The sequence below is a fragment of the Salmo salar genome, chromosome ssa18 (assembly GCF_905237065.1).
Source record: "Salmo salar chromosome ssa18, Ssal_v3.1, whole genome shotgun sequence".
NCBI classification, from domain to species: Eukaryota; Metazoa; Chordata; class Actinopteri; order Salmoniformes; family Salmonidae; genus Salmo; species Salmo salar.
The window spans coordinates 33,859,965-33,873,739 of NC_059459.1; the positions used below are offsets into that span (position 1 = coordinate 33,859,965).

General features: G+C 42.4%; 1 protein-coding gene across 1 annotated transcript in view; it reads left to right on the top strand.

Annotated features, from left to right (window-relative positions):
* LOC106577282 (protein eyes shut homolog) overlaps positions 1–13,775 on the top strand; it is a 222,385-nt gene that overhangs the window by 108,920 nt on the left and 99,690 nt on the right. The window contains exon 11 of the mRNA XM_045701765.1: positions 7,965–8,087. Coding sequence (XP_045557721.1) covers positions 7,965–8,087 — 123 coding nt within the window. The remainder of the gene's footprint in view (positions 1–7,964; positions 8,088–13,775) is intronic.

Sequence of the window (13,775 nt, forward strand, 5' to 3'; positions counted from 1 at the left end):
GTAGTCTAATGGTAGCTGTGGGCTGTATTCTCTACAGTTGTCTAATGGTGGCTGTGGGCTGTATTCTCTACAGTAGTCTAATGGTGGCTGTATTCTCTACAGTAGTCTAATGGTGGCTGTATTCTCTACAGTAGTCTAATGGTAACTGTGGGCTGTATTCTCTACAGTAGTCTAATGGTGTCTGTATTCTCTACAGTAGTCTAATGGTAACTGTGGGCTGTATTCTCTACAGTAGTCTAATGGTAACTGTGGGCTGTTTTCTCTACAGTAGGCTAATGGTAACTGTGGGCTGTATTCTCTACAGTCGTCTAATGGTAACTGTGGGATGTATTCTCTACAGTAGTATAATGGTGTCTGTATTCTCAACAGTAGTCTAATGGTAGCTGTGGGCTGTATTCTCTACAGTTGTCTAATGGTGGCTGTGGGCTGTATTCTCTACAGTAGTCTAATGGTGGCTGTATTCTCTACAGTAGTCTAATGGCGGCTGTGGGCTGTATTCTCTACAGTAGTCTAATGGTGTCTGTATTCTCTACAGTAGTCTAATGGTAACTGTGGGTTGTAATCTCTACAGTAGTATAATGGTGGCTGTATTCTCTATAGTAGTCTAATGGTAACTGTGGGCTGTATTCTGTACAGTAGTCTAATGGTAACTGTGGGCTGTATTCTCTACAGTAGTCTAATGGTGTCTGTATTCTCTACAGTAGTCTAATGGTGGCTGTGGGCTGTATTCTCTACAGTAGTCTAATGGTGGCTGTATACTCTACAGTTGTCTAATGGTAACTGTGGGCTGTTTTCTCTACAGTAGTCTAATGGTGGCTGTGGGCTGTATTCTCTACAGTAGTCTAACGGTGTCTGTATTCTCTACAGTAGTCTAATGGTAACTGTGGGCTGTATTCTCTACAGTAGTCTAATGGTAACTGTGGGCTGTATTCTCTACAGTAGTCTAATGGTAACTGTGGGCTGTATTCTCTACAGTAGTATAATGGTAACTGTGGGCTGTATTCTCTACAGTAGTCTAATGGTAACTGTGGGCTGTATTCTCTACAGTAGTCTAATGGTAACTGTGGGCTGTATTCTCTACAGTTGTCTAATGGTGGCTGTGGGCTGTATTCTCTACAGTAGTCTAATGGTAACTGTGGGCTGTATTCTCTACAGTAGTCTAATGGTAACTGTGGGCTGTATTCTCTACAGTAGTCTAATGGTAGCTGTGGGCTGTATTCTCTACAGTAGTCTAATGGTAACTGTGGGCTGTATTCTCTACAGTAGTCTAATGGTGTCTGTATTCTCTACAGTAGTCTAATGGTAACTGTGGGCTGTATTCTCTACAGTAGTCTAATGGTAACTGTGGGCTGTATTCTCTACAGTAGTCTAATGGTAACTGTGGGCTGTATTCTCTACAGTAGTCTAATGGTAACTGTGGGCTGTATTCTCTACAGTAGTCTAATGGTGGCTGTGGGCTGTATTCTCTACAGTAGTCTAATGGTAACTGTGAGCTGTATTCTCTACAGTAGTCTAATGGTGTCTGTATTCTCTACAGTAGTCTAATGGTAACTGTGGGCTGTATTCTCTACAGTAGTCTAATGGTAACTGTGGGCTGTATTCTCTACAGTAGTCTAATGGTAACTGTGGGCTGTATTTCCCAGTTGTCTAATGGTGCCTGTATTCTCTACAGTAGTCTAATGGTAACTGTGGGCTGTATTCTCTACAGTAGTCTAATGGTGTCTGTATTCTCTACTGTAGTCAAATGGTAACTCTGGCCTGTATTCTCTACAGTAGTCTAATGGTAACTGTGGGCTGTATTCTCTACAGTAGTATAATGGTGGCTGTATTCTCTACAGTAGTCTAATGGTAACTGTGGGCTGTATTCTCTACAGTAGTCTAATGGTGTCTGTATTCTCTACTGTAGTCTAATGGTAACTGTGGGCTGTATTCTCTACAGTTGTCTAATGGTAACTGTGGGCTGTATTCTCTACAGTAGTCTAATGGTAACTGTGGGCTGTATTCTGTACAGTAGTCTAATGGTAACTGTGGGCTGTATTCTCTACAGTAGTCTAATGGTAACTGTGGGCTGTATTCTCTACAGTAGGCTAATGGTAACTGTGGGCTGTATTCTCTACAGTAGTCTAATGGTAACTGTGGGATGTATTCTCTACAGTAGTATAATGGTTCTGGTCTGTATTCTCAACAGTAGTCTAATGGTAGCTGTGGGCTGTATTCTCTACAGTTGTCTAATGGTGGCTGTGGGCTGTATTCTCTACAGTAGTCTAATGGTGGCTGTATTCTCTACAGTAGTCTAATGGTGGCTGTATTCTCTACAGTAGTCTAATGGTAACTGTGGGCTGTATTCTCTACAGTAGTCTAATGGTGTCTGTATTCTCTACAGTAGTCTAATGGTAACTGTGGGCTGTATTCTCTACAGTAGTCTAATGGTAACTGTGGGCTGTTTTCTCTACAGTAGGCTAATGGTAACTGTGGGCTGTATTCTCTACAGTAGTCTAATGGTAACTGTGGGATGTATTCTCTACAGTAGTATAATGGTGTCTGTATTCTCAACAGTAGTCTAATGGTAGCTGTGGGCTGTATTCTCTACAGTTGTCTAATGGTGGCTGTGGGCTGTATTCTCTACAGTAGTCTAATGGTGGCTGTATTCTCTACAGTAGTCTAATGGCGGCTGTGGGCTGTATTCTCTACAGTAGTCTAATGGTGTCTGTATTCTCTACAGTAGTCTAATGGTAACTGTGGGTTGTAATCTCTACAGTAGTATAATGGTGGCTGTATTCTCTATAGTAGTCTAATGGTAACTGTGGGCTGTATTCTGTACAGTAGTCTAATGGTAACTGTGGGCTGTATTCTCTACAGTAGTCTAATGGTGTCTGTATTCTCTACAGTAGTCTAATGGTGGCTGTGGGCTGTATTCTCTACAGTAGTCTAATGGTGGCTGTATACTCTACAGTTGTCTAATGGTAACTGTGGGCTGTTTTCTCTACAGTAGTCTAATGGTGGCTGTGGGCTGTATTCTCTACAGTAGTCTAACGGTGTCTGTATTCTCTACAGTAGTCTAATGGTAACTGTGGGCTGTATTCTCTACAGTAGTCTAATGGTAACTGTGGGCTGTATTCTCTACAGTAGTCTAATGGTAACTGTGGGCTGTATTCTCTACAGTAGTATAATGGTAACTGTGGGCTGTATTCTCTACAGTAGTCTAATGGTAACTGTGGGCTGTATTCTCTACAGTAGTCTAATGGTAACTGTGGGCTGTATTCTCTACAGTTGTCTAATGGTGGCTGTGGGCTGTATTCTCTACAGTAGTCTAATGGTAACTGTGGGCTGTATTCTCTACAGTTGTCTAATGGTAACTGTGGGCTGTATTCTCTACAGTAGTCTAATGGTGGCTGTGGGCTGTATTCTCTACAGTAGTCTAATGGTAACTGTGAGCTGTATTCTCTACAGTAGTCTAATGGTGTCTGTATTCTCTACAGTAGTCTAATGGTAACTGTGGGCTGTATTCTCTACAGTAGTCTAATGGTAACTGTGGGCTGTATTCTCTACAGTAGTCTAATGGTAACTGTGGGCTGTATTCTCTACAGTAGTATAATGGTAACTGTGGGCTGTATTCTCTACAGTAGTCTAATGGTGGCTGTGGGCTGTATTCTCTACAGTAGTCTAATGGTAACTGTGAGCTGTATTCTCTACAGTAGTCTAATGGTGTCTGTATTCTCTACAGTAGTCTAATGGTAACTGTGGGCTGTATTCTCTACAGTAGTCTAATGGTAACTGTGAGCTGTATTCTCTACAGTAGTCTAATGGTAACTGTGAGCTGTATTTCCCAGTTGTCTAATGGTGCCTGTATTCTCTACAGTAGTCTAATGGTAACTGTGGGCTGTATTCTCTACAGTAGTATAATGGTGGCTGTATTCTCTACAGTAGTCTAATGGTAACTGTGGGCTGTATTCTCTACAGTAGTCTAATGGTGTCTGTATTCTCTACTGTAGTCAAATGGTAACTCTGGGCTGTATTCTCTACAGTTGTCTAATGGTAACTGTGGGCTGTATTCTCTACAGTAGTCTAATGGTAACTGTGGGCTGTATTCTGTACAGTAGTCTAATGGTAACTGTGGGCTGTATTCTCTACAGTAGTCTAATGGTAACTGTGGGCTGTATTCTCTACAGTAGTCTAATGGTGTCTGTATTCTCTACAGTAGTCTAATGGTAACTGTGGGCTGTATTCTCTACAGTAGTCTAATGGTAACTGTGAGCTGTATTCTCTACAGTAGTCTAATGGTAACTGTGAGCTGTATTTCCCAGTTGTCTAATGGTGCCTGTATTCTCTACAGTAGTCTAATGGTAACTGTGGGCTGTATTCTCTACAGTAGTATAATGGTGGCTGTATTCTCTACAGTAGTCTAATGGTAACTGTGGGCTGTATTCTCTACAGTAGTCTAATGGTGTCTGTATTCTCTACTGTAGTCTAATGGTAACTCTGGGCTGTATTCTCTACAGTTGTCTAATGGTAACTGTGGGCTGTATTCTCTACAGTAGTCTAATGGTAACTGTGGGCTGTATTCTGTACAGTAGTCTAATGGTAACTGTGGGCTGTATTCTCTACAGTAGTCTAATGGTAACTGTGGGCTGTATTCTCTACAGTAGTCTAATGGTGTCTGTATTCTCTACAGTAGTCTAATGGTAACTGTGGGCTGTATTCTCTACAGTAGTCTAATGGTAACTGTGAGCTGTATTCTCTACAGTAGTCTAATGGTAACTGTGAGCTGTATTTCCCAGTTGTCTAATGGTGCCTGTATTCTCTACAGTAGTCTAATGGTAACTGTGGGCTGTATTCTCTACAGTAGTATAATGGTGGCTGTATTCTCTACAGTAGTCTAATGGTAACTGTGGGCTGTATTCTCTACAGTAGTCTAATGGTGTCTGTATTCTCTACAGTAGTCTAATGGTAACTGTGGGCTGTATTCTCTACAGTAGTCTAATGGTAACTGTGGGCTGTATTCTCTACAGTAGTCTAATGGTAACTGTGGGCTGTATTCTCTACAGTTGTCTAATGGTGTCTGTATTCTCTACAGTAGTCTAATGGTAACTGTGGGCTGTATTCTCTACAGTAGTATAATGGTGTCTGTATTCTCTACAGTAGTCTAATGGTAACTGTGGGCTGTATTCTCTACAGTAGTCTAATGGTAACTGTGGGCTGTATTCTCTACAGTAGTCTAATGGTAAATGTGGGCTGTATTCTCTACAGTAGTCTAATGGTAACTGTGGGCTTTATTCTCTACAGTAGTATAATGGTGTCAGTATTCTCTACAGTAGTCTAATGGTAACTGTGGGCTGTATTCTCTACAGTAGTCTAATGGTAACTGTGGGCTGTATTCTCTACAGTAGTCTAATGGTGTCTGTATTCTCTACAGTAGTCTAATGGTGGCTGTATTCTCTACAGTAGTCTAATGGTAACTGTGGGCTGTATTCTCTACAGTAGTCTAATGGTGGCTGTGGGCTGTATTCTCTACAGTAGTCTAATGGTGGCTGTGGGCTGTATTCTCTACAGTAGTCTAATGGTGGCTGTATTCTCTACAGTAGTCTAATGGTAACTGTGGGCTGTATTCTCTACAGTAGTCTAATGGTAACTGTGGGCTGTATTCTCTACAGTAGTCTAATGGTAACTGTGGGCTGTATTCTCTACAGTAGTCTAATGGTGTCTTTATTCTCTACAGTAGTCTAATGGTAACTGTGGGCTGTATTCTCTACAGTAGTCTAATGGTGGCTGTGGGCTGTATTCTCTACAGTAGTCTAATGGTGGCTGTGGGCTGTATTCTCTACAGTTGTCTAATGGTAACTGTGGGCTGTATTCTCTACAGTTGTCTAATGGTGGCTGTGGGCTGTATTCTCTACAGTTGTCTAATGGTAACTGTGGGCTGTATTCTCTACAGTCTAATGGTAACTGTGGGCTGTATTCTCTACAGTAGTCTAATGGTAACTGTGGGCTGTATTCTCTACAGTAGTCTAATGGTAACTGTGGGCTGTATTCTCTACAGTAGTCTAATGGTGTCTGCATTCTCTACAGTAGTCTAATGGTGTCTGTATTCTGTACAGTAGTCTAATGGTAACTGTGGGCTGTATTCTCTACAGTAGTCTAATGGTAACTGTGGGCTGTATTCTCTACAGTAGTCTAATGGTAACTGTGGGCTGTATTCTCTACAGTAGTCTAATGGTAACTGAATAGGGAGTAGGTAGTTCAATTTGGAGATGACAGCGGGTACTGTAAGTCTGCGTCCTAAATGCCAACCTATTCCCTATGTAAGTCACTACTTTTATAAGGGCCAGTAGGGGAACGCGTAGGGTTCTGGTCAAAAGTAGCACACTATATATAGGGAAATAGGGTGCAATTTGAGACGCACCCTACGTGTGACATTCCTTCATGCAACATTAACCTCCAGGTGAATTGTACGCACAATTGGTTATTAAACACTTGTGAAATACTTTGTTGGAGGCAGTAGCTGTCCGTTAGCAACTCAGGGTAGTTGAACTGATGTGACATCCATTTGGCCTTGAATATAATGTCTCAGTTCCATTAGGTTATCCATGAAAAGGGTTTATATTAAATCAATATGGCTGCTGCTTGTATGTCTCAAGTCCTGCTGGTTCTAGTGTTAATATTTAGACTCCACATCTCTTTTCGCTCAACAACGAAATTGTGTGTTGTTGTTTTTTACACAGACTCAACGCTTCAAAATGGTAAATCATACACTGCAATTGGAGGAAGAATGGAGAAAGTAATGAATCCTTGATAGTTAGTTGTGAACTGTCTTCTGCTGTCAATGTGCCGTCATGTAAACGTAGGTTAACCACTACTACACATGTTAAACAACAGTAAGTGTATCATTTACCTGTAGTTTGTAAAATGTTAACAATGATTTCATTATCTCCTCAGCAAAGTGTTACTAATAGACTCAATCTAATTCAAGCCAAACATTTGCAGCGGTGAGGTGACATTGTGAGATGTTGTTGACTTGATAGCTGCTACTATTGATTATTTAATGTCCAGAAAACACATTGGACCACAGTCTGTATCTTCTTCTTACTACAGTTGGCTCTTTCCATTTGTGATATGTTTTCCAATTAGACAGCATCTTTATCTCACAGAGCACCCATTTGGGAGCAGAGAGAGAATACTGCGTCCCAAATGGCTCCCTATTCCCTACACAGCGCACTTCTCACTACTCATTGCCTATAGGTCTCTGGTCAAATGTAGTGCACTACATAGGGAATATGGTGCCATTTGGGATGCTCCCATTGTAAATTAGGTCCATTCAGGCATTCATTAAGGTCATACTCTGTTCCATTATGAGCTGTGATATATTAGCCAGCCTTATTTACTGGCATTATTGACCAGGTATCAGTTACACGGCGGCTGGGGTTTTATTTAGAACAAAAAGTTATCGACGCGGCCCCAGCTGTCAATGACATGTAGGCGCGGCATCTGCTTCGGTAGACAAATGTGATATAGATCAGTAGGGAGAGAGACAGGATGGGTCTTTATGTCGATGCTTCACTCACTCTATTACTATACTGGGCAGCAGGTAGAGAAATCAATGACTCGCGTCAATCTACTACAGAAAGGATAAAACATTAAACAACCATAAATGTGTTTTAAAATCATTTTGTGAATTCCTAACTTAATAGTGGCTTTACTTCCTCATGGAAAGGAAATTGCTCCATGTTTCAGAGTAGTACATTCTTCTTTACTTAATGGCTCCTCATAGCTTAACAAGGACATTTTAAGGGAATTGTCTCCAAGTAGAGCATGTGGTGCACACTCTGTTCCATGTCATGTCCTTTACTGAGTTCATATTGCTAAGTGCTGTATTTTTTATTTCATTTTTATTTCGATGTCTTTTATTGTCCGCTTGATGGAAGAAACTGTCTGATTTATATCTGTGTATGTGTATTTGGGTGTTGCAGGGTTTCAAGGGGAAGATTGTTCAGTGGATATAGACCTCTGCTCACTAGGAATATGCCAAGAACGCACGGTGAACTGCACTGAGACTGGGAATGGACAGAACGTGACATGTATTTGTGAAAAAGGTAATTCCCCATGGTCACATGTTACCTTTCAAACACGACTGATTACAAATGTAGGATCTTAATTTGATCACGCTGTTGCAGGAGAACTTTCCTGCAATTCAGGACATTTAAAACTTGTATTGTGTTTGAGGTTTAAAAAGGCTTCTGTAGTTTGTAATTTCCACTTTGAAATTAGATTTTCCCTCACGGAAAATGTATCAACCCTTACAAAAACGTCCATTAATTATATAATAATAATAATAATAATAATAATTCACATGTCCTGTTGCTGCAGGATTATTTTCCTGCTGTAGCAAACTGTCTTAAATTAAGACCCTACATCTGTACAGTACATTTATGGAGTAAGTTGTTCATGTTCAAAAATGACATTTCAACTATTTTTAAGATTTGTTTTCAACAATTCATGACAGAAATGTTCAGTTTATTGAGGTGATATTGAGTACATATTAGATATTCATCAGGCTGTTTCCTGTCTGAGTCATCATAGTGATCGTCTCTTTTTCTAAACGAGGGAACATTAAGAATAGATTGTCAAGAATAGATTTGGTTTTCAGGGGGGGATCTATTTCCATCTGCAATACACGACCAAAGGTATGTGGACACCTGCTCGTCAAACATCTCATTCCAAAATCATGGGTATTAATATGGAGTTGGTCCCCCTTTGCTGCTATAACAGCCTCCACTCTTCTGGGAAGGTTTTCCACTAGATGTTGGAACATTGGTGTGGGGACTTGCTTCCATTCAGCCACAAGAGCATTAGTGAGGTCGGGGACTGATGTTGGGTAATTAGGACTGGCTCGCATTCTGCGTTCCAATTTATCCCAAAGGTGTACAATGGGGTTGAGGACAGGGTTCTGTGCAGACCAGTCGAGCTCTTCCAGACCGATTTCGACAAACCATTTCTGTATGGACCTGGCTTTGTGCATGAGGGCATTGTCATGCTGAAACAGGAAAGGGCCTTCCCCAAACTGTTGCCACAAAGTTGGAAGCACATAATTGTCTAGAAAGTCATTGTATGATGTAGCGTTAAGATTTCCCTTCATTGGAACTCAGGGGCCTAGCCCAAACCATGAAAAACAGCCCCAGACCAGTATTCCTCCTCCACCAAACTTTACAGTTGTCACTATGCATTTTGGGAAGTAGCGTTCTCCTGGCATCCACCAAACCCAGATTAGTCCGTCGGACTGACAGATAGTGAAGCGTGGTTCATCACTCCAGAGAATGCTTTGCGACTGCTCCAGGGTCCAATGGTGGCGAGCTTTACACCACTCCAGCCAACGCTTGGTATTGCACATGGTGATCTTAGGATTGTGAGCGGCTGCTCGGCCATGGAAACCCATTTCATGAAGCTCCCGACTAACAGTTCTTGTGCTGATGTTTCTTCCAGAGGCAATTTGGATATTGTATGAAGCCTTGAATGTTTAGCTATGTGGTTAAAGTTCAACTTGCCTCATGATAGTAAAGCTTGTATCATAAAAATATGATAAAGACAAATATGGTAAAGACAATGAACAGTGATCGTGAAGTTATGCAGGGTACAGACAGTGAACAGTGTTGTGAAGTTATACAGGGTACAGACAGTGAACAGTGTTGTGAAGTTATGCAGGGTACAGACAGTGAACAGTGTTGTGAAGTTATGCAGGGTACAGACAGTGAACAGTGTTGTGAAGTTATGCAGGGTACAGACAGTGAACAGTGTTGTGAAGTTATACAGGGTACAGACAGTGAACAGTGTTGTGAAGTTATACAGGGTACAGACAGTGAACAGTGTTGTGAAGTTATGCAGGGTACAGACAGTGAACAGTGTTGTGAAGTTATGCAGGGTACAGACAGTGAACAGTGTTGTGAAGTTATGCAGGGTACAGACAGTGAACAGTGTTGTGAAGTTATGCAGGGTACAGACAGTGAACAGTGTTGTGAAGTTATGCAGGGTACAGACAGTGAACAGTGTTGTGAAGTTATACAGGGTACAGACAGTGAACAGTGTTGTGAAGTTATACAGGGTACAGACAGTGAACAGTGTTGTGAAGTTATGCAGGGTACAGACAGTGAACAGTGTTGTGAAGTTATGCAGGGTACAGACAGTGAACAGTGTTGTGAAGTTATGCAGGGTACAGACAGTGAACAGTGTTGTGAAGTTATGCAGGGTACAGACAGTGAACAGTGTTGTGAAGTTATGCAGGGTACAGACAGTGAACAGTGTTGTGAAGTTATGCAGGGTACAGACAGTGAACAGTGTCGTGAAGTTATACAGGGTACAGACAGTGAACAGTGTCGTGAAGTTATGCAGGGTACAGACAGTGAACAGTGTTGTGAAGTTATACAGGGTACAGACAGTGAACAGTGTTGTGAAGTTATGCAGGGTACAGACAGTGAACAGTGTTGTGAAGTTATGCAGGGTACAGACAGTGAACAGTGTTGTGAAGTTATGCAGGGTACAGACAGTGAACAGTGTTGTGAAGTTATGCAGGGTACAGACAGTGAACAGTGTTGTGAAGTTATGCAGGGTACAGACAGTGAACAGTGTTGTGAAGTTATGCAGGGTACAGACAGTGAACAGTGTTGTGAAGTTATACAGGGTACAGGCAGTGAACAGTGTTGTGAAGTTATACAGGGTACAGGCAGTGAACAGTGATCACAAAGCGATGCATGCATTCATCAAAATGTAACTAAAATATGTGCACATGTCCAAACGACCCATCACACATCTGACCACCACACCTAAAATGTAAAACATTATCTTAGTCTGAGCCATTATCCCGTGGAGGTTCAGGCGACCATATCAATAACCAACAACTTCATTACTCCCCTTGCACTTATTCTTGACGTGTGTCAGAGTGAACGATCATGAGTGATTTGTTATGCAAATGAAAGAGCAACCCTACAGTGAACACCAGCCTCCTCCACCACTCCTCTCTAGTCCTCTACCCAGCTCTGGCTCCACGTCTCAAGGGCAAATTACACGCCGCAGCGGATGGCCTTTCAGAAATGTTTTAGACTGGCAGGGGTTGGCATACGCATTATCTACTGCCTTAATGCTGCACCTGCCAAGATAGCTTAACAGGAATATGTGTCACACTCACACTCACACAAACACTCACACACACACAAACACTCACTACACACACACCACACACACACACACACACACACACACACACACACACACACACACACACACACACTAAACAGCGTATGTACCGGCACCACCTCCTAGAACTGTCTCCCTCACTGCAATGTGTCCTTGCTATGTGTTCTTACACATATTTTACAAGCTAAAAGCATTGTTTCAGAAGCAATAAAAGTGGTCGCCCTAGTATCTGTCAGAGAAGCATGGCTAAACCCAAGACACTGGGTTTGTCCCAAATGGCACCCTGTTCCCTAAATAATTCACTACAGAGCCCTATGGGCCCTGGTCAAAAGTAGTGCACTATATAGGGAATAGGGTGCCATTTGTGACATTGATAGTCTTTGTCAAAACACTCAAAAGTGCCCACTGACAGGAAGAAAGCACATTTTAAAAACAAGAAGTACTGATGTGAAAAAAGACTACAAGAAAAGAGTAATGTCCAACTGAAACGTGTTTTTACATTTAACCCTCTGAATCAGAGAGGTACAGGAGTCATTTAATCCTTTGAATCAGAGAGGTACAGGAGTCATTTAACCCCTCTGAATCAGAGAGGTACAGGAGTCATTTAATCCTTTGAATCAGAGAGGTACAGGAGTCATTTAACCCAACCCCTCTGAATCAGAGAGGTGCAGGAGTCATTTAACCCAACCCCTCTGAATCAGAGAGGTGCAGGAGTCATTTAACCCCTCTGAATCAGACAGGTGCAGGGGCCTGCCTTAATGGACGTCCACGTCATCAGCGCCCGGGGAAGAGTTGTTGTTGAGGGATAACTGCCTTGCTCATGGGCAGAACGGCATTCGAACCAGCGACCTTTCGGTTACTGGCCCAACGCTTTTAACCACTAGGTTACCTGCCGCTCCAGGTGTGGGCTGAAATAGCCGAGGGTGCTTTGTGTTGTTCAACTATCTCTGTTACAGCTAAGTCCAGTAATGTAATCATGTGTTTAACTATCTCTGTTACAGCTAAGTCCAGTAATGTAATAATGGGTTTAACTAAGTCCAGTAATGTAATAATGTGTTTAACTATTTCTGTTACAGCTAAGTCCAGTAATGTAATAATGGGTTTAACTAAGTCCAGTAATGTAATAATGATCTTCCATTGAAATGTGTAGGCTCTACATTACATTGTGTTTCTACCACCATTACCCGGCCGCTGCATGGCCGGCACCTGTGTTGATTGTTAAGCTCAGGGAATCACTGTTTAGCATTCGCTCAGAGAAGGCAATGCATTAACTTTATCTGGACATGATTGCATCAGTGATCATGGTCTGTTTTACAAGACTCTCCAGACAACTCTTCAGATAGAGCACCGGTAAATAGATTTTCAGTGGCCATGTGTCAAACCTGGTTTCAAATAGCATTTGTTTTCTTTAAAATACTTTGGCTGAGCTTGCCTGGCATAATGTAACCCACGGATTAGTACCAAAAGTGTAAATCTCACTCATCTGGCAATCTAGGCAGTGGATCAATCAAACCGTCAAAGTATTTGTAATAGAACGAATACTCTTTGAACCCAGGTACTAACAACAGGGTTGGGGAAAGAACTGATACTTATGATCCCCATAGGTGCTTGTTATGGTGCAAGGCTTCGATAGAATGGCACTCTGCCTGCCCTGTCAAACATGGGCCAAACACCTCTCTCCCTCTCTCTCTTTTTCTATCTCTCTCTCTCCCTCTCTCTCTCTCTCTCTTTTTCTCTTTTCTTGCTATCTTTTTTTCTCACTTCTTGTCTGTCTGTCTGTCTGTCTGTCTGTCTGTCTGTCTGTCTGTCTGTCTGTCTGTCTGTCTGTCTGTCTCGTCCTCCACTTTCACTTCAGTCAATGCGTTAGTTAGTCATCTCACCACTGCTTCCCCTGCCTACACACCTTATTGACGATATTGAATAAAGGTAGGGAGGTGTTTGTGTGATCACAAGCCTGTGTGTGTGTGTCCCTATCTGTGCCTGTCTGTGTGTTTCCTGCGTCTCTTGGAATGGAGGATGTGAGTTTAGTGTTAGATCAGATCACAGGATCACACAGATCACAATGTCCGTACTGTGAGATGCCTAAGACAGAGCTACAGGGAGACAGGACGGACAGCTGATTGTCCTCGCAGTGGCAGACCACGTGTAACAACATCTGCACAGGATCGGTACATCCGAACATCACACCTGCGGGACAGGTACAGGATGGCAACAACAACTGCCTGTTACACCAGGAATGCACAATCCCTCCATCAGTGCTCAGACTGTCCACAATAGGCTGAGAGAAGCTGGACTGAGGGCTTGTAGGCCTGTTGTAAGGCAGGTCCTCACCAGACATCACCGACAACAACGTCGCCTATGGGCACAAACTCACCGTCGCTGGACCGGACAGGACTGGTAAAAAGTGCTCTTCACTGACGAGTCGCGGTTTTGTCTCACCAGGGGTGATGGTCGGATTCGCGTTTATCGTCGAAGGAATGAGCGTTACAACGAGGCCTGTACTCTGGAGCGGGATCGATTTGGAGGTGGAGGGTCCGTCATGGTCTGGGGCGGTGTGTCACAGCATCATCGGACTGAGTTTATTGTCATTGCAGGCA